The 18,510-nt window shown below is 60.5% G+C and overlaps 1 protein-coding gene across 2 annotated transcripts in view; it reads left to right on the plus strand.

Annotated features, from left to right (window-relative positions):
* MEGF6 (multiple EGF like domains 6) overlaps window positions 1–18,510 on the plus strand; it is a 100,704-nt gene that overhangs the window by 11,302 nt on the left and 70,892 nt on the right. For both annotated transcript variants that reach the window (XM_027565115.1, XM_027565117.1), the window contains exon 4: window positions 8,998–9,102. In XM_027565115.1, the coding sequence (XP_027420916.1) occupies window positions 8,998–9,102 (105 nt within the window). The remainder of the gene's footprint in view (window positions 1–8,997; window positions 9,103–18,510) is intronic.

Below are 18,510 nucleotides of genomic sequence, written 5' to 3' on the forward strand. Positions count from 1 at the left end.
GGTCCCTCTGCCTGTAGCTGCTCAGGGCTGGTTTCCCAGCATCATGGGGCCAGAGCCTTCCCCATGTCCTTTGTGCATTTCAGACCCGGGACTCTCATGGGGGGACCTGGGGCAGGTGTACAGTCGAATCAGGCACCCATCTTGGGGTTGGGAGACCCAGGGTCCCTACAGGTGCCACAGCCCCCAGCCCCGGGGAAGCCCTGCCTCGGGGGTCAGGTGAGAGTAGGTGGCTGCCTTCGGTCCCCTCTTGGCCACATGTCAGCAGGCGTCAGGCCTGCAGATGGGGTCAGTGTCGCTTCCGTGGTCCTGTGAGTGGAGGGGCCAGTGATGGGGCAAAGGGCCTTCCCTGCGTGCAGAGGGGCCCCTGGGGTCCACTCCTCCGGCTTTGCCCCCACCCTCCCCCTTTCTCCCCCTCTATCTGCCCCATTCTTTCCCGACCGTCTCCCCAGTCTAGCCTCCTCAGCACCTTTCCTTGTATCCAGTCTAGGCCCTCCCCCTTTCTCCCCCTCTATCTGCCCCATTCTTTCCCGACCGTCTCCCCAGTCTAGCCTCCTCAGCACCTTTCCTTGTATCCAGTCTAGGCCCTCCCCCTTTCTCCCCCTCTATCTGCCCCATTCTTTCCCGACCGTCTCCCTAGTCTAGCCTCCTCAGCACCTTTCCTTGTATCCAGTCTAGGCTCTCTCCAGTTCTGGGGCCCTGAGAAATGGGCAGGTTGCGGCAGGGCCCTGTGATGCTGACTCCCGCTGGCCCTACCCCCTCTACCAGCCACAGATATTACCTGGAAACTCGGCCATGTGTGTGACCAGCTCAGGTCCTCATGGTGTTCATGCCGGAGGACAGCAGGAAGCTTCTAATGTTGGGTGGGATTTCTCCAAGACCCACATGGCAGCAGGTGTGACCTGGAGGTGACTGAAAAGGAAAAGTGCCAGCAGGGGGCTGCCCGATGGCCAGGGCCTTCCCCAATCTGTGGGCCCCAAGCATGTGTGCCGTGGGGGGCAGATGGGCTCTGCTGCTGGGGTGCAGGTCCTCTTGTTTCAGTGGCCTCTGAACTGCACCCCCATCCCAATCAGATGACAGATTTCGCTGGCCCCTCCCCATGTGTCCACTATGGTCATCCTGGGTCCTGGCCACCCTTATTGGGTGCCCAGAAGAGGTGCCTGGCCTGGAGCAGTTCAACCCCTCAGACCCCTGTGTGCAGACCCTGAAATGGACTGGGTGCCGAGAAGACCATGCCAGGAAGACCACCCATGGCTCCGTCTCGAGCTCTCTCCATGTGGGCTGGGCTCAGTCCATCAGAGGCTGGAGGATGGAGAAGCAGGGCCCGAGGAGGGGCCAGAGCCTGCACAAACTCTGTGGGTGCCAGGAGCTCTGGGAAAGGGATACTGTGGTCCAGGAAGCTCTGTGTCAAGCAGTTAAGTGGGTTGTCTTTGCAGGACTTGTCAGAGCCTTTAGTACGGTAGTGTACGCTGCAGTTTGCTTACACAGGCTGTGTAGTGTTTTCCGAATGGATTCTTTCTTTAAAAAGGAAGAAAAAAAAAAAAAAGCCAAAAGTCAAAGTAATACAACAGTGTTCCTAAAGCACGTACTGGGAAGTATGCTAGTGATCCCGACAAGCATCTGTAGAGGCTGACAGGGTGCCTGGCGCTGCTCTTGGTGTGGGAGGGGCCACGAGCAGAGGCGGCTTCTGGCCCTGTTCTCCTGGAACTTGCATCCTGTGCAGAGGGAGAGGAAGGAAGAAAGGAAGTTTCCATGCCGGCGAGTGGGGATGCTCCAGAGAAAAATGAGGCGAGAAAGGGCCCACGGATGGGAGGTGCTAACTTAGTGGGCGTCCAGGAGGCCTCTGTGTCCAGGGCGGTGGTGGCCTGTGTGATGTGAGTCTGGGCCTTATTGGTGCCCAGGGAAGAGCCCCACTGCAGAGGGAAGGACAGGTTCGAGGTGGTGGGAACTGGGCAGGGCTGAGCTGTTGTCCCTGCCCCGGGAGCCCAGCCCTGGGTCTGGATCTGTGCCTGTGGCCTCAGCTCCTTCAGCCAGGGCCACAGGGCAAAGCGTGGCTTGGCACCCCTGTGTCCAGCTCTCGAACTGCCAGGCAGGCCTATCTTCCCTCCGGCCTCCTCAGTGGTCCCTGGCTGGTTGGGGCTGTAGGGAAGGAGCTGCAGGAAGGCGGCCCTGAGTACGCCCGCCCCCCCGAGGTGGGGGCTTCCTCAGCCTCCGGTCTCTGGCCTTCACTTGTCCTTTCCCGCTCTGGCTGCAGCATGGCAGCCCTGCGCCCACCCCACGCCCGGTGGGGGAACTTACAGAGCTGGTGCCCCGGGTCTCCTGTCCCTGGTATGGACCAAGGTACTGGGGGCAGGGCGTGTTGTCCTGCTGTGTCCCCACCCCCACGCCCCCAGGTCTCTCCAAACCATGCATCACACCCGAACTGGCCCGGCCCTGTGCCCAGCACACATTTACACACACACTCACATTTGGGCCTGCAGCCCACCCAGAGGAGCTCACCACGCAGCCTCACATACACACACGTGTGCACACATTGTGCCTAGGTTTACTCACACGTGTGTAACCTACTCACATGGGCAATCACATCTGTTCACTCAGGTGTGCGCCCATGCTCATGATCACACGTGTGTGTGCACAGTCACGTGCATGAACTCACACTTCCGTGGGTGCCCAGACACCTACATGCATGCTCTCACGGGGGCATGATGCGGTGGGGAGCACCGGTGATGAGACACAGAGGTGCCCCTGTCTGTCACCAGGGGCCCAGAGTGCTCCGTGCGCCCAGGGGAGCTGGGACCAAGTTCAGCTTCTGGAAGGTTCTGGGTGCACGGCCCCTCCCCACCGACTGCCTTCGGAAAGGTGGGCATGGTGGGGGCAAGGAAGGAGGCTGCCCCTGCCAGGTGTGCTCTGAGGGCTCCTGCAGCCCAGGGTGGGCCTGGAGGGGGCAGTGGGCTTCGCTGTCATCAGGGTGCCTCAGCCTCTCACTCCTGTTGACCGGACACAATGTCCCAAAGTCATTGTGGCTAGTTTGTGCCAGGCCTGCCTTCATGCGGGGGCTCTGGGAGCTGGGCCTGACCCTGGGTAGAGGGAGTCTGCCCGCCTGTCTTCTGGGATCCCCCCCTCCCCCGTGTGGGGGGGTGCTGATCTAGGCACAGGACACTGAGGAGCCGGCCTGGAGGGCATGCCCCTTCCTCGGGCACTTGAAGCCTGAGTGCTCAGCACGGAGCTGAGGTGACTCCCTCCCTGCAGCAAGGGTCCTGGTGGGAGAGGTCGGGTGGGGCATGGGATCTGGGCCCCGAGCCCTCGGCCAGCGTTGGGTGGAAGGCTGGCAGGAGCAGGGTCAGAGGGACAAGGCAGGAGGGCTCAGGCCGGCTCTCCCCTGGGCTCCCAGGGAAGTGGCCTCCCTTCCTGAACCACTGCCAACTTGAGGTGGGTGCTGGTTCCCACGCCGGCTCGCCTGCGCACGGGCAGCTCTTAATCAGTGGCTGGGGTGAAGCTGAGGAAACGCTGCCCTGCAGCCTGGGCGATAAGACGGGAGCCACCCTGCCTGCCCGTGACCTTGAGCTGAGCCAGCCCTCCCTGCAGGGTCTCTGGGATGCAGGCGAGCCCTCGCTTGCAGGGCTGGCTTCCAGACCCGCCTTTGGTGACCTCGGCATGTGGGCGGGTGGTTTGGCAGGCCAGACAAAGGTGTCAGTTGGGTCACCCTGTCCTACCTGTGGTCACTCAGGTTTCCACTAGCCCCTCTGGGGGCAGAGGGAAGGAGGCTCAGCCTCAGCCAAGCCTAGGTCCAGGGTGATGGTCCGGGGGCTGAACTTGCAGAAATCAAGCCCTCAGAAAACAGCCAAGTCCCATTTCCAGGGTCAGCCCGTTCTGGGACAGTGAGGCTGGGGCCGCCACGGCCAGTGGAGTTGAAGTCTGGCTGGGCCTGGGTGTCCCTGCCTGTCCCAGTGAGAGGAAGGGGCTGGGTCAGGATGCCACAGACGATGCCTGGATGTGGTGCCCTTCCCTGCAGACTGTGCTCCCCAAATCTGTCCTCCCATTCCCGGACTTGGCCAGGATCCCCCTTGGAACTGGACACCCTAAGGATCCTCCCAGCCTTTGGTGTTAGGAATGTGGGCGAGTCCACCCAGCTTCACCCCAAGGCAAAGGCCTGGTCAGTGTCTCTGAGCTGCGGCTCCCCGTCGGTGACCTGGTGGGGGTGGTTCCTCCTCTCTGTTCAGATCGTGGCCCTGGACCCGAGCTGCTGCGGGGCCGTGTGCATCTTCAGCTCCAGGTGATTGTGCGGGGGCAGCACTCTGACAGTGGGAAGGGCAGGGAGCTTAGCCCACATTTCCAACCAACAGATGGGTATCAGGGCTGGGACTTAAATGTAGGTCTTCAGAGCCCGAGCTGCCTTGCCCTGTGAAGGCATCTGGGCGGGGTGAGGGGGGGCAGCGGGGGTCCAAGGAAGAAGGACAGCGTCCTTCAGCCTTGGAAGACGCGGCCGCCTGATAACTGCAGACCCTGTGGGCACAGTGCTCCCCCACCCCCGGCTCACCTCCACCTGCTCTTGAGTTTCTCACACTTGTGGGCTCTGACAGTTCCTCCAGGGTCCCTGAGGGTCCTATGGGTTCAGCCATGCTGAGAGTGACGAGGGTAGGTCCCCAAGCTGACCCCCTGCTGTCGCCCTGGCACTCAGTAGGTGCTGATAAAATTCATTAGAAAGTATGGGCTTTCCAGGTGGCGGGCGCAATGGTAAAGAATCCACCTGCCAAGCAGCAGATGTGGATTTGATCTCTGGGTTGGGACGATCCCCTGGAGGAGGAAATGGCAACCCACTCCAGTATGCTTGCCTGGAGAGTTCCAGAGACAGAGGAGCCTGGCGGGCTACAATCCATGGGGTCACAAAGAGTTGAACACGACTTAGTGACTTAAATAACCATGTTAAGTATAAGGCAGATTTGGTACTTAACAATCTATAAACCATTTCCAAAGCATCCATCCTTCTTTCATTTAACACCTGCGCATGGTTCCTCTAGTGGCTCAGCAGTAAAGAATCTGCTTGCGATGCAGGAGACCCAGGTTTGATCCCTGGGTCAGGAAGATCCCCTGGAGGGGGACATGGCAACCCACTCCAGTATTCTTGCCTGGAGAACCCCATGGACAGAGGAGCCTGGTGGGCTACAGGCCACAGGGTCACAAAGAGCTGGACACGACTGAAGTGATTTAGCATGCACACACGCACCCTGCCTGCTAGCATTTGAGCTCAGTGAGAGCAAGAGTCTTCAAATTGTTCACTAAGGTATCCCACGTGTCTGTAGAAATAATAGTTTCCTTTGTGTAGTAGATGCTCAGCAAACACTAGTCAAATAGATGAATCTATCTGAGCCACTGATGGGCTTCCCAGGTAATGAATCCGTCTGCCGATGCAGGAGACCTGGGTTTGATCCTGGAGTTGGGAAGATCCCCTGGAGAAGGAAGTGACAACGCACTCCAGTATTCCTGCCTGGAGAATCCCCTAGACAGAGGAGCCTGGTGGGCTACAGTCCATGGGGTCGCAATGAGTCAGACACGAGTGAGCATGTACGAGCCACCACATGGAACTTTTACATTTTTCTTTTGCACGTGTCCCATGGGTCTGTTTTCCTACCTGCCTGCTCTTCACACACATGGCTCCTCTTTCTTGTAGAGGAAAGCAAACGTCCTGATATGAAGCCTCAGTCTGTGGCTCCTGAGCTCCATTTCCACAGCTGTGCTGTGAGTGTTGCCTGTGGTCTTCCTCACCTATGGGGGGTTCTCTTGGGGGGGTGTTGAGTGACAGCGGGAGGAGTGGGGGGCTCCTGGAGATATCCCTGACCACCACCCACCTGGGGGAAGGATGGGGACCCACAGGTGCTCCACCATGCTGCCCTGTCCCTTTGCTCTGGGTGCCCAACGCCACCCCATGCCACCCAGAACCCGCGGTCCCAGGCTTCTCTCTGTGGTAACCCTGTCTTTCCAGCATCCTACGAGCCTGCGGCCACTAGGAGCACCCTTCTCGGTTTGGGTGCTTTGAGCACCTTTGTTGTGAAGCCTTTTCTTTTTTCTGTCTGAGGATGCTCTGCCCTAGACATCCCTTCTGGATCCTTAGCGCCTGCCTTCCCCTGAGGGCCTTCCCGCAAATAACTCTCACATCTCACTTGGCCTGACATTTATTTGTCTCTTTCCTCTTCATTCAACAAAGTTTATGGAGCGCCTTCTAAGTGAGGGTGTGTCGGTGGCACCAAGGGAGGCGATGGTGCTGGAGGTGGGCTTGTGCCCTGCTCCCAGGGAGCCCAGGCCTGGGTGGGAGCTTAGCTGTCGCCTTTCTTAAGCGCTGGTACACTGGGAGGTACAGCCTTGCAAACTGCAGGGCACTGTGGGTGCTGATTTGCCTGGTGGCTTGGGAAGGCTTGGGGCTTCCCTGGTGGCTCAGACATTAAAGCATCTGCCTGCAAGGCGGGAGGCCCAGGTTCGATCCCTGGGTCCGGAAGATCCCCTGGAGAAGGAAATGGCAACCTACTCCAGTATTCTTACCTGGAATATTCCAGGGACAGAGGAGCCTGGTGGGCTGCAGTCCATGGGGTCTCAAAGAGTCAGACACAACTGAGCGACTTCACTTTCTTTTCTTTCTTTCTTTGGGAAGGCTCCCTGCGGAAGGGACCTGTTGTCCAGACACACAGCTCTCGGGGTCTGACGGGTGGCTGGGGGGCTCTGTGCCAGGTCGATGGGAAAGCCACAGAAGGATTTTCAGCCAGGGGCCTGTGATCTGATTGTTGCTATGAAGGAACATGATGGCTGCGCCATTGAGAAAGGACAGGGGTGAGTGGGACCAGCTGAGAGGACTCCAAGGGGATACTAGAGGTGGCTTCTTCCAGCCTGACCACAGAGACAAGTGTGGACTCCAGGTGTATCGGAGGTGGAGCCGATGGGCTGGCTTTGGATTGGACCCGGGGTGAGAGCGAGGCAAGCTCCCCGTTTCTGGCTTGAGCCCTTGGTGGCTGTGATGCTGTGTACCGGGTCAGGGGAGGGGTGTAGGAGCAGGGAGTGGGGTGCTGTCTCCCCCTGAGCTCCAGAACTGACCATGGAGGGGGGCACAGGCAGGGTGCTGTCCACAGGGGCCCCCAGGCTGGGCATGGACCTGGCAGAACCTGCAGAGGCTCCTGGGGGTGGGCAGAGTCCCGGGGTGAGCTCCAACCTGGATACTTGGTTCCCCCACGATTGGAGGGGTGGCCCATCGTGGTGGTTTGAGGCTGAAGGTCTTCAGGATGGTGAAAACTTCTTTAAGATGTGAAAAGTAAACACAGCTGGCTTCCCTTCCTCCACAGAGTCGCCCAAGTCCACAGGTTTGGGGCCCTCAGCAGTGGGAACTCTGGTGCCACATGGCCTGGGTTGGCCCTGTGCCCAGACTTACCTGTGCAGGTTCCAGGGTCACCACGTGATTCCTCCTGCTCCCCTGTGGCACTGCCTTGTCCCCCGGCTCCCCACTCCCATCGCTTTTCAGAAATCTCAGGGAGTTTGCCAGGTGTGAGTAGAGCCAGCTGCGACCCCGGCAGGGTGGCTCGAAAGGAGGGATCCCTCCAGGGCTGGGACAGAGGCCCGGATATGAAACAGAGGAGGAAGAATAGGCTCCCTGAAAAGACCTGTGTCTCCCTCGGCCAGTCCTCCTGACTCTAAGTCAGAAAGCCCTGGGCTCATCTGTCCTGGGATGGTCCCTCGTGGACTAGTCCCTCCTCAGCAGCTGCGTGACCTGGGGCCATGTGCTGCATGTCTCTGAGCCCCAGTCTCCTCATCAAGGGCAGTGCCTGGTCCAGGGGGATGCTCAGACTCATGTACCCGGCCAGCGTCCCTACCCTCGGGGTCTCCTGCCCTCCAGCTTCTCTGCCTGCTGGACCCATGGGTCACGCTGGGCTCTGGGGTGCCTGGGGAGTGTCCAGGCCACTGTTCAGGGTGTCTACTCACCCAGCAAGCACCCCAATGTCTTTGGACTCAGGGCCTGGCTGTTGGGGTTGTGGGGATGGGAGCAGAGCCCACCTGCCCTGGCCTTGCCCTCTCCTGTGTGGATGTGGGCCGGGGGTGGCTGCAGAGACAAGAAAACTCATGCTGAAGCCCCTGGAAGCACCCGGTCCAGCATGGGGTGGGGTCCTTTCTGTGATGGGGCTGGGACTGGACCTGGCCTTCCATCCAGGGCCCCTGCCTCTTGGGCCAGCCGCTGCCTCCTCCATGCAGTGGCCTGGCACTGGAGGGGGCGGCTCAGTAACCCTAGGCTACCCCCAGGCAGTGGGTTTAGGTGTAAACACAGCTGCCCCCAGGGTGACCGGTTGGGTCCAGCTGGGGCTTGGGTGTGGGGAGAGGGTCTGGGAGCAGGGAGTCTCCTCTGGAGAAGGCAGGGGAGGCCGGCTGCTCTCAGCCCTGACCTTTTGTCTGGACCCTCTCTTCTTGCTCTCCCAAGGCCTGGGCCAGCATTGCCCCTCCTCCGGGGTGGGACCAGTCTGGGCATTTCCACCAATGAGATTTTGCAGGGAGGGGGCCTCAGCCAATCTCTCAGCCTCCTTCAACTGTGGGCTGCTCTCTCTGAGCCCCTCACTACCCACCCTCCTCCCACGACCCCCTCCCCCTTGGCCTCCCCCAGAAAGTGCCCTGGAACTCCATGTCCCACTGAAGTGAGTGGGGTTATTTTTGCTTCACCCAGAGGGGCTTCACTGAACCCAGACCTGGTGGGGATGGCTCAAGCCCTGGTGGAGGGGGAGCGGTGTGTGACCCAGGACAGCAGAGCGGGGCCAGTGACCTGCCTGGCTGTGGGACCCTTCCCCAGGGCCCCCACATGGTTCCAGGGCTGGAGTGGGAGTGTGGGGATCTGTCCTGTCTGTCCAGAGTCTGGGTCCTGTCCAGGCCTGAGGCCTCACCTTGTGGGGAGACTTAGGGACCTTGTGTCCTGGCAGTGGCCTGGGGGAGCCTCCACGCCCCTGCCCCTCCTCACACGCCTTCTCCCTCCCTCCACAGCCGTGTGCAGCTCCGGCCTCTGCTTTAACGGCGGCCACTGCGTGTCCGGCTCAGCCCAGCCGTGCCGCTGTCCCTCTGGCTTCCAGGGTCCTCGCTGTCAGCATGGTGAGTGGTGCGCCCTCCAGGTACTCCATGCCGGGGAGTCTCTGATGGTTGGGGGTGGGGGTCTCCGGTGCCCTGACCCCACTCCCTGCAGTCCCCTGAGGGTGTTGGGAGGAGGGGCAATGCTGCAACCCCCTTTCTCATGGATGCCTCTGCACCATCGTCAGAGTCCACCACATCCAATAACCCCCTCTGTGGATGGGGACAGTGGGCATGGAGACAAACAGGCATGAACCAGGTCCCTGGGTCAGCTGGGAAGCGGCTCGTCCCAGGGGCCCCTGAGCTGTACCCTTACCTGCCAGGGGCTCTCGTGTCCTTCGTGTCAGAAGTTGGGGGACATGGGGCCCTACCCTCACGCCTGCAGACTGGATCCTGACCTGCTGACGATCCATCCCCCGGCAGTGTCCTGTGGGGACATTGTGGGTGTGGATGAGCTTAAAAGCAGGTGCTGGGGCGAGGGGCAAGGGCAATAGAAACTTTATAAAGAAATACAGATAAGTACATGAAAAGTCGTCCAAAGAACCTGCAGACCTCCTCCTAATTTCTTGGCGTGAATCTCCCTGGTGGTCTTCTGCTTTGTTTGAGTTACTTACCCGACCGTGTAGCTCGCGGGTCCTGCTGGAACAGGGCACGGAGCTGCGGCCGCCGTCGAAACACTTGAGATGATTTCCGCTGCTTTGAACTTGCTTCTGCTGAGCAGCTGGGGGCCTCTTCCCCATAGACGCTGGGGCGTACATCCTGTGCGTGCTTTAAGGCTCTGGATGCCAGCAGGCAACCGGAGGGAAACCAGGAAATCGTGGGGGACTGGGGCCCCCCTTTGTAGGGGGACCCCCGTGCTCTTGCTGTTCCCTGTGCATTCACATGCGTGTGCCCCCAAAGCGGGGCTGAAAGCAGGGGTCCTGGGGAGGTGCTGGTTGGTTCTGAGCCTGGCACTGGTGCCCAGGGTGCTGGCATCATTGGAAAGAGTCGGCAGGCTCTGACTGCTCATTGAATGCCCTCTGTGAGGCGGAAGGTCCTGCTTCCTGGGCTCTGGGTGCTGGACTGCTGCTGTCCGGCCATGGTGTGAGGACCACTGTCTCCCTTCCAGGCGCTGGGGTCCCAGCTGCGTACCCTGGACCATCAGGGCTCCAGGTCTCAGTCAGGCCTCCATGTGGATTTAGAGCCTAAGCACCTCTGTGGGCTGGACAGAGGTGACTCCACCCCACACCAGTGCAGGCTGGGGTCCAGGCTGGGGTGCAGGGGCCTAGCTGCCATGCGTCACCTCTTCTCAGGGTCTTTCTGATAGCCGCGGGTGGGTGTGAAGATGCTGGGTTGTGTGCTCAGGGCGAGAGGGACATCTGGCCTCGAGCTGCTGTGGGGTGGTCCCTGGGACTGGGCTGTGCCTTGACAGTCAGCAGCCCACGGTCCCTGCTGCCCAGGGAGGGCGGTGAGGAGGTAACTGTGCAGTGTGGCCTGTCCTTGGCCTCGTCCTCAGGAAGCAGCCAGGACCCCTGCCCCCTGCCCTCGGGCCAGGCTTTCTCTAGGCCCCTCCCCTTCCGCCATGCTTTCTGGGGCCACTAGTCCTCCCACCACTCCTGCCCTGACGCTCTTTCCGACGCCCAGCCCTAAACATCACTGACAGGTGCTCCTTTTGTCCTGAGCAGCACCGCCTTCCTGTGAGACCTGACACTCGGCCTCCTGGGTACCAGAGGGTGCATGGCTTGCAGGGGTGAGGTGGGTGTGGGGCTCGTCATCCAGCAGGTGCTCTGCAGCCAGCCGGGGGCCCCCTAGGGCAGTACCAGCTCCTGGACTCGGAGACCCACACTCAGTGCTCCTGGTGGGGAGGGGCCCGTGATCACAGGCTCACACACTCCCTGGTCTCTTGGAGTCTGGGCTCCAGGCTTGGCTTTGCCTCCAGAGCAGCCCTGCTCCTGTGGTCACTTACGGGTGGCCTCTCGGGGTGGGGGCACCTTCCTTTCCCTTCCCACACTCTGCCTGCGTCACTCCCTTGAGCCCTAGCCTCGTCTGCTTCGTGGAAGAGGAATCTGGTGTTAGGGAGGTCTGGCTGCTGCTGGCCGCTCAGCAGAGCTGGGGCTGGGGCCTGGTCCAGCCCAGTGAGCACCTTGAACCTTCCAGCCATGCCATCTCTGGTCACGGTGCTGGCCCTTGGTGGGGGCAGAGTCTTGTTGACATCTGATTGGGAGGAGAGGGCCGGATCCCCAGGTCCCCTCCCTGCTCACCTCCCAGGCTGGAGCGTCTGCATGGGGAGAGGTGAGGGGGCTGGCCTGTGACAGCCCGTGGCCCTCCAGGGTCGGGGGCCTTCCTGGGAGAATGGCCAGTTGTAGTAACAAAGCTGTAGGGTGGCCCCTAGGCCTCCTCTTAGGATACCATCTCCTGGAAGAAATGTCTGGTGTGCAGAGCAGGGATGAGGTCTGGTGTGCAGACCTGGTGTTCAGGGTTTGGTGTACAGGGCTGAGTGTGCAGGGCTGGGTGGGCAGAGCTGGTGTGCAGGACTGGGTTGGCTGTACAGAGCTGGTGTGCAGGGTTGGTGCGCAGAGCTGTGTGTGCAAAACTGGGTTGGGTATACAGGGCTGGTGTGCAGACCTGGTGCAGGGTGGGTGTGCAGAGCTGGGTGTGTAGGACTGGGCTGGGTGTACAGGGCTGGAGTGCAGGGCTGGGTGGGCAGAGCTGGTGTGCAGGGCTGGGTGGGCAGAGCTGGGTGTGCAGGACTGGGCTGGGTGTGCAGGACTGGTGTGCAGGGCTTTTGAGCAGGGTTGGTGTGCAGGGCTGGGTGTGTGCAGACCTGCTGTGAGGCCTGTGCCCCTGCAGGGCCGCTCCGTCCCCTTCCGGTCCATCCATGCTGGGTTTGGAGCCGGCAGACCTGAGACCTGGCACTGTTGGGCATGTTACTCACCGCCCCCCCAAATATAATTGATTCCAGTTTCAAAAATAAAAGCCACATTTTTTTCTGGTTTCCCAAATACTTTCATTTGAACAAAAGAGTAGGGGAGGGAGAAAGGAACTCTGCTGATGGTGGGGAGGAGGGGGAGAGGAAGAGCCCTTCCCCCGCCTGGTACCCCTCCCCTCACCTTGGGCCTGCCTGCTCACCTCTGCCTGCCGCCCCCTCCCTTCCCTGGAAGACTTTCTGCAGGAGCCTCAGGAGCACAAAGGGAGCCTGTGCTGGCGGGGCCTGGAGCTGGGGGTGGAGGCTGGGGCAGCACAGGCCCCTGGTGCAGTCTGGCCAAGGGCGGCTGTCTGTCCAGGCTGGGCATTTCATCATCCTGATGTGCCTGTGGGCCTCAGGGTAACGCGCCAGCCTCCAGCTCCCCTCTCTGTTTGGTGGCGATGGAACAGGGGGGTGTTTGTGCAGGTCCCAGGCATCAGTGCAGGGGAGGGGCAGAGTGCCCTGGCAGGGTGGTGGTGACCTTTTCTCCCCAGAGGTCTGGCCATTGAGGGACCTAAGGGATGATGGGGGTGGGGATAGGATGGTGATGGTCCCTTGTCCTGGGGTCCCTGCACATCGGATGCCTGAGCCTCTGTGGGCGAGTGGTGCCCATGTGGCCTCTCTTTTGGGATAGCCTGAGGTCAGGACACCCCCCGGGACCACTGGCTTCCTTGCCCTGAGGACCGGCATCTTCAGGTACCCCAACCCTAAGTGGGCTCCAATGATCCTATTATAGCATCTGTTCCATCAGCCAGACTAGGAACAGTTTCCACCCTCTGAAAATACAGCTTTGTCCTCCCTCTGCACCCAGAGTACAGCTGGGTGCGGCTTGGAGTGAGTGAAGGCAAAGGCCTCTCCCACCCATCCCCCAGATCTGCTGGGGACGATCTTGTCATAGCCAACTGGCCTTGACTCTTTCAGGAAAAACAGGCAAACAGACCACACTTTGGAACGTTGCTCGGTCACTAAGTTGTGTCCGACTCTTTGCGACCCCCTGGACTGTAGCAGGCCAGATTCCTCTGTCCTTCACTATCTCCTAGAGCTTGCTCAAATTCATGTTCATTAAGTCAGCGATGGCATCCAACCATCTCGTCCTCTTTCATCCCCTTCTCCTCCTGCCTTCAATCTTTCCCAGCATCAGGGTCTTTTCCAACGAGTCAGCTCTTCGAATCAGGTGGCTAAAATATTGGAGTTTCAGCTTCAGCATCAGTCCTTCCAATGAATATTCAGGACTGATTTCCTTTAGGATGGACTGGCTTCATCTCCTTGTTGTCCAAGGGACTCTAAAGAGTCTTCAGATTTGAATGCATCAATTCTTCTGCTCTTGACCTTCTTTATGGTCCAGGTCTCACATCTGTACATGACTACAGGAGAAACCATAGCTTTGACTAGACGGAGCTTTGTCTGCAAAGTGATGTCTCTGCTTTTTAATGCACTGTCTAGGTTTGTCTTAATTTATCTTTATCTAGTATCATAAATCGGAGAAGGCAATGGCACCCCACTCCAGTACTCTTGCCTAGAGAATCCCATGGATGGAGGAGCCTGGTAGGCTGCAGTCCATGGGGTCGCTAAGAGTCGGACATGACTGATCGACTTCCCTTTCACTTTCATGCATTGGAGAAGGAAATGGCAACCCACTCCAGTGTTCTTGCCTGGAGAATCCCAGGGACAGGGGAGCCTGGTGGGCTTCCGTCTATGAGGTCGAGCAGAGTCAGACACAACTGAATCGACTTAGCAGCAGCAGCAGTATCATAAATGGAGAAGGCAATGGCACCCCACTTCAGTACTCTTGCCTGGAAAATCCCATGGATGGAGGAGCCTGGTGGGCTGCAGTCCATGGGGTTGCTAAGAGTCGGACACGACTGAGCGACTTCACTTTCATTTTTCACTTTCATGCATTGGAGAAGGAAATGGCAACCCACTCCAGTGTTCTTGCCTGCAGAATCCCAGGGACGGGGGAGCCTGGTTAGGTCTATGGGGTCGCACAGAGTCGGACACGACTGAAGCAACTTAGCAGCAGCAGCAGTATCATAAATAGCCGCTGGTCATTTCTTGTGACCTGGTCTCTACTGACCTCAGAGAAGGAGAGCGGACTCTGAGGTCCAAGACCTGGGTAACCTCTAGGTACTTCTTAGTTCAAGAAGCTTAGGTCCTGGTCCCTCTGGGCCTCCGTTTCCTCACCTGTCAAATGGTCAGATTGGGTCTGTCTCACAGGCAGCTCTAGGACTTGCTCCTGGGTCCACGGAGCTCTCAGGGCACCAGTGCTAACGTGCAGCAGGATGAGTGGTCTGGAGGGCTTCCTGAAGGAGGGGGGCCTGTGGGTTAGGCTTGGAGGTGCAGGTGGACCTGGTGGCCTTTCCAGGTGGGAGCAAGGCAGGGGCAGAGGAGCAGAGTGGAAGGAGGTAGTCGGTTTGGCCTGGAGGAACTGGTGGGGACAGACGGCGGAGAAGGTTCAGCCTGGAATCAGAGACTTAGGGTTCCCCTCTGAGCTGTCTGGAATAACCTGGAACCTGGGGAGGGGCAGCCCTGGGGACCTAGGCTGGCCTGCCCCTCCCCCCACCCACTCTCTGCAGGGAGAGGTGTCCGTGGTCCTGCCTGGAGCCTCAGGCCCAGGCCTCCTTCTTTGAAGGAAGGAGCCCGATCCCCACAGGAGCAGGGAGTGGGCGGGTGGGGTCCTAGGAGTGGCCCTAAGTGGCTTTGGGTTCTTGAGGGGGAGGCCCTGGTCTCTGCCAGGAGGCCTTGGGAGCAGGCGGCTCCCCCTGAGGGCATGAGGGTGAGAGGCAGGCCCACGGGTCTTGAGCTCCTGGCCTTGGCTCAAGGATGACTTTGTTTCTAAACTGGGATAATTGATGAATGGAGAGGAAGCCGCCCCCGGGCTGCCTTCAGTGGTGCCCACTGTATCCGAGGGTGGGAGACTGACCCCTGGCTCGAGGTCCAGACACCGCCAAGGGCTGCTCTTGGCCACTGGCCGGGACCAGGCCTGGGACCTGGCTCTCCTCTGCCTGACGGGTGTGCAGAGCTGCCACCTCCCCCAGGCCCCTTGCCCTGCTCTGCCCTCCCCTTGCCCCCACCGTGGTGGGCACTGTGGCCTTTGGCTCTCACACACGCCCGATTTAGCTACACTGAACCCCTCCTTTGAGGACAGTTCCCGAAATCTCCAGGGAGATTTTTCCACTCCCTGCGGGAGCTGGCGCTGGGCGTCTGCTGGTGGCCATTGGGATGAATGGAGGGGTGGGTGGCTGTGGCCGTGCCCTCTGGCCCTGCTGGCCTGACCATCAGCTGGGACAGGTGTGGTTGCTGCCCTGTACTCGGGGGTCCGTGTCTCTGCAGGGCAGCGGGTCTACATACCGCCTGCTCCAGGACAGTCCGGGGACCCCCACAGGCAGACTCCTAACTCCTTTCAAAGCATCTGACTCTGGGAAGGGGCTTCGTGTTCGCTCCGCGAATCCTTTAATTACCAGGTTCGTCCCTTGCCCACCCCCAACCACCCACAAAGGCGCCTCTGTCTTTCCGATGACTGTTCTCCAGGCCTGCTCTGCACACAGTGGGGCTGTGGGCCTCTCCCAGGGCTGGCCTCTGAGACGCGGTGGTCTTCTAATGATGTAATTACAGCAGGATCCACCAAGAGGCAGGCCTTCTGGGGCCCCGGGGGCCTGTGAGCTCGCCCCCTACCCGCCCCATGCCTTCCCCCTGGGTGTTTGGTAAGTGGATGGCACAACTGCCCCTGCCCACGCAGGACCTACCATCTGGGCAGGATGGAGGCTGGGTCTGCAGAGAAAGACAAGGCCTCCCAGCCTTGCTTGCCCAGGGCTGCCCCAGGCTGGAGCCCCGCCCATCCTCCTGGGTGGGCTCCTGAAAGGACCGTGGGAACCTGCCCTCTGGCTTTCCCTGGCCTCGGCCACAGAGCTTGTCCGTGCCCCTGGGAACTGTCCCAGACCCTCCCAGTGAAATGCCTTCTGGGCTGCAGGGGCCTTCCTGGGCGTTCCCTGGTGGGCTGGGGGCTTGTCCCATTTTACAGATGAGACCACTGAGCCCTGGCAGTTCCTGAGTTGCCAGGGTCAGTGATATGCTCAGGGTGGGCAGACAGTTTCTCAGTCCCAGCAGGGCAGGGTGGGTTGCGGGTGGAGGTCCTGCTGGGGTGAGGGAGCCTGGGGAGTTTGTGGGGCATCTATGCAGCCTGCGTGCCCATTGTGGGTCCCCTGACTGCTGCTGCCTTGGGACTGACAAGAATTGGGGTGCAGGAGCCCTGGGTGTGTTGGGGCTGAGGGGCCGTGCCTGGGCTTCTGGCTGACCTTTTCTGGTAGTCTGCTGGGCTGGTAAAGCCAGGCAGCTGCCCACTTGCCAAGGGGCTGCGGTGCCCAATTTTCTAGCCACTGGCTGGCTGCGGTGGGTGGCTTGGCACTTTCTATTCTGGACACAGGAATGGCTTGGCCATGCCGTGTGGGCAGGGGTGGGGGCCCAGAGACCCCTCTCTGCTCAGACGCCGCTTGCTGGTCCTCCTGCACCCACACTGGCTCAGGCTTTCTCTGCAAGGGAGGGGAGCAGAGGAGCCCAGCTGAGGAGCAGGAGCTCGATTAGACCAGGGCCTGCCCCCACCTCCCCCGCTGAGGCCTCATGGCCCTGTGTGCTGGGCTGGGTGGGGACATCCATGCCAGGAGGGGCTGAAGGCTGGGCATCAGGGGCAGCGTGCATCTGTGGTGGGGCACAGGGGCAGTGGAGGGGGCTGGAGGGGCCCCAGGAGGGGAGTGTGGTGTATGGGGGTCCCTTTGCTTGGGGGTTCTTGGCCTGGGCACTAGGGAGAGGCTCTCACAGGCAGGCCATGGGTCACTGCTCTCCGAGAATCGTGTGTGGAAGGGAACTCACGCATGAAGCCTGAGCCCACCTTCCAGCCCCGTGTGGACACACCATCCTGCTCTGGCTGAAGGGGCGCCTTCCGAGGACCCCCTGGGGTATCCAGGACCATGGTCCATGCCCCCTACTGTGTCAGGCCCCCTTCTCATTACCCCAGAAGCCTTCTCCTCCCCCCACAGTGGGAGCTTCTGTGGTTGGCACTCACTGCTCACCCTGGAGCCCTGGCACTTTAAATAAGTCAATAAAATGTAGCAGCTGCAGAGCAGAGCTGTTAGTCTCAATTCCTGGAGAATTCCTGTCTGGGGCCATCCGGTGCTCAGGAGCCTGTTTTGGGGCTGGTGCTGCCTCCCCCAGCAGTTGGACCCCTCGGCTCGGGTGACCACACTCCTGTCCCCCAGTCCGACGGTGCCGAGATTTCGTGCAGGGGCCTCTGAGGCAGCGGGCCCTGGAGAGCCGAGAGCTCCCGATGCTTGCTGGGCTCCTGGACGGACGTCTCATCCCTGTGTCCACTCTTCCTGCGGTGCCCGCCTGCCGAGCGCTGGCCGCCAGGGTTGTAGTTGTTGTCGTTCAGTTGCTAATTTGTGTCTGACTCTTTGTGACCCCATGGACTGCAGCACACCAGGCTCCCCTGTCCTTCACTGTCTCCCTGAGTTTGCTCAAATTCATGTCCATTGAGTCCTGTGGTGCAAAGTCCAGGAAAGACCCCGACTGCCCACTTCCAGGATTCCTGGGGCCGTGCCTGCCTCCGTGTCCTGGCAGGATAATTAATGAGGGGTCTGTGAGCGCAGGAGCTGGCATCCTGGAATCTGGCTCGGGTTCTGGCAGCCCCCCGCATTCCAGAGCAGGGCCTGGCCTCTGAGCCCTGGTCGGACTGAGGCCTGGGCAGCATCGCACGGAGCCTGGCCAGCTGATTACGGGCAGTAACCGCAGGAGGAGGAGGTGGCGGCCAAGGGCGCTGACAGCCTGCTAGACTGGTCTCCAGCCGCGGCTGGTGCGGAGGAGCTGCTGTCCAGGTCGATCTCCCAGCCAACATCTGCTGTGCTGGGAACCAGGAGCGGCGGAGGGAGGCGTCACCCACCATTCAGGGTCAGGGCGAGGTTAGCCATCCGCGGAGGCTAGCCCGCCCTGGAATCAGGGGTCTCCGCACCGAGGAGGTCTCACCCCCACCGAGCCCCAGGCTGCTGCCTGTCCTGCTGCTGTTGAGGTCCCACAGGACCACGAGGCCAGAAGTGGGCACCAGCCGTTCCTGGAGCAGGATGTGGGACAGGTGGCCCACACGCCCATGCACAGCTGTGATCGCCCCAACCCTGACTGGGGACCCTCCCCCCTCCCCAGGAAACCACAGTGCATGATGGCGTGTGCAGACCACAGTATGTGAACCTGGAGGTGAGGAGACCCGGACAGTTCGGTCCCACACGTCATTTCGGAATGCTCTCAGACAGCATGAACTGGGCTTGCCAATGTCCTGGCTGTGCCTTTGTCATCCGTGGGCTCCTGTCCAAAGGGCTGGCAGTGCCCTTCCTGCTCAGGGAAAGGGAGGGCGTGTTGGCAGCACACTCGGTCAGGACCACCGGACTGTTCACCGGGAAAAGCTGAGCTCCTCTCCGGCCAGCACGTCCCCGACGGCGGCCATCCCA

Source organism: Bos indicus x Bos taurus, chromosome 16 (genome assembly GCF_003369695.1).
Source record: "Bos indicus x Bos taurus breed Angus x Brahman F1 hybrid chromosome 16, Bos_hybrid_MaternalHap_v2.0, whole genome shotgun sequence".
NCBI lineage: Eukaryota > Metazoa > Chordata > Mammalia > Artiodactyla > Bovidae > Bos > Bos indicus x Bos taurus.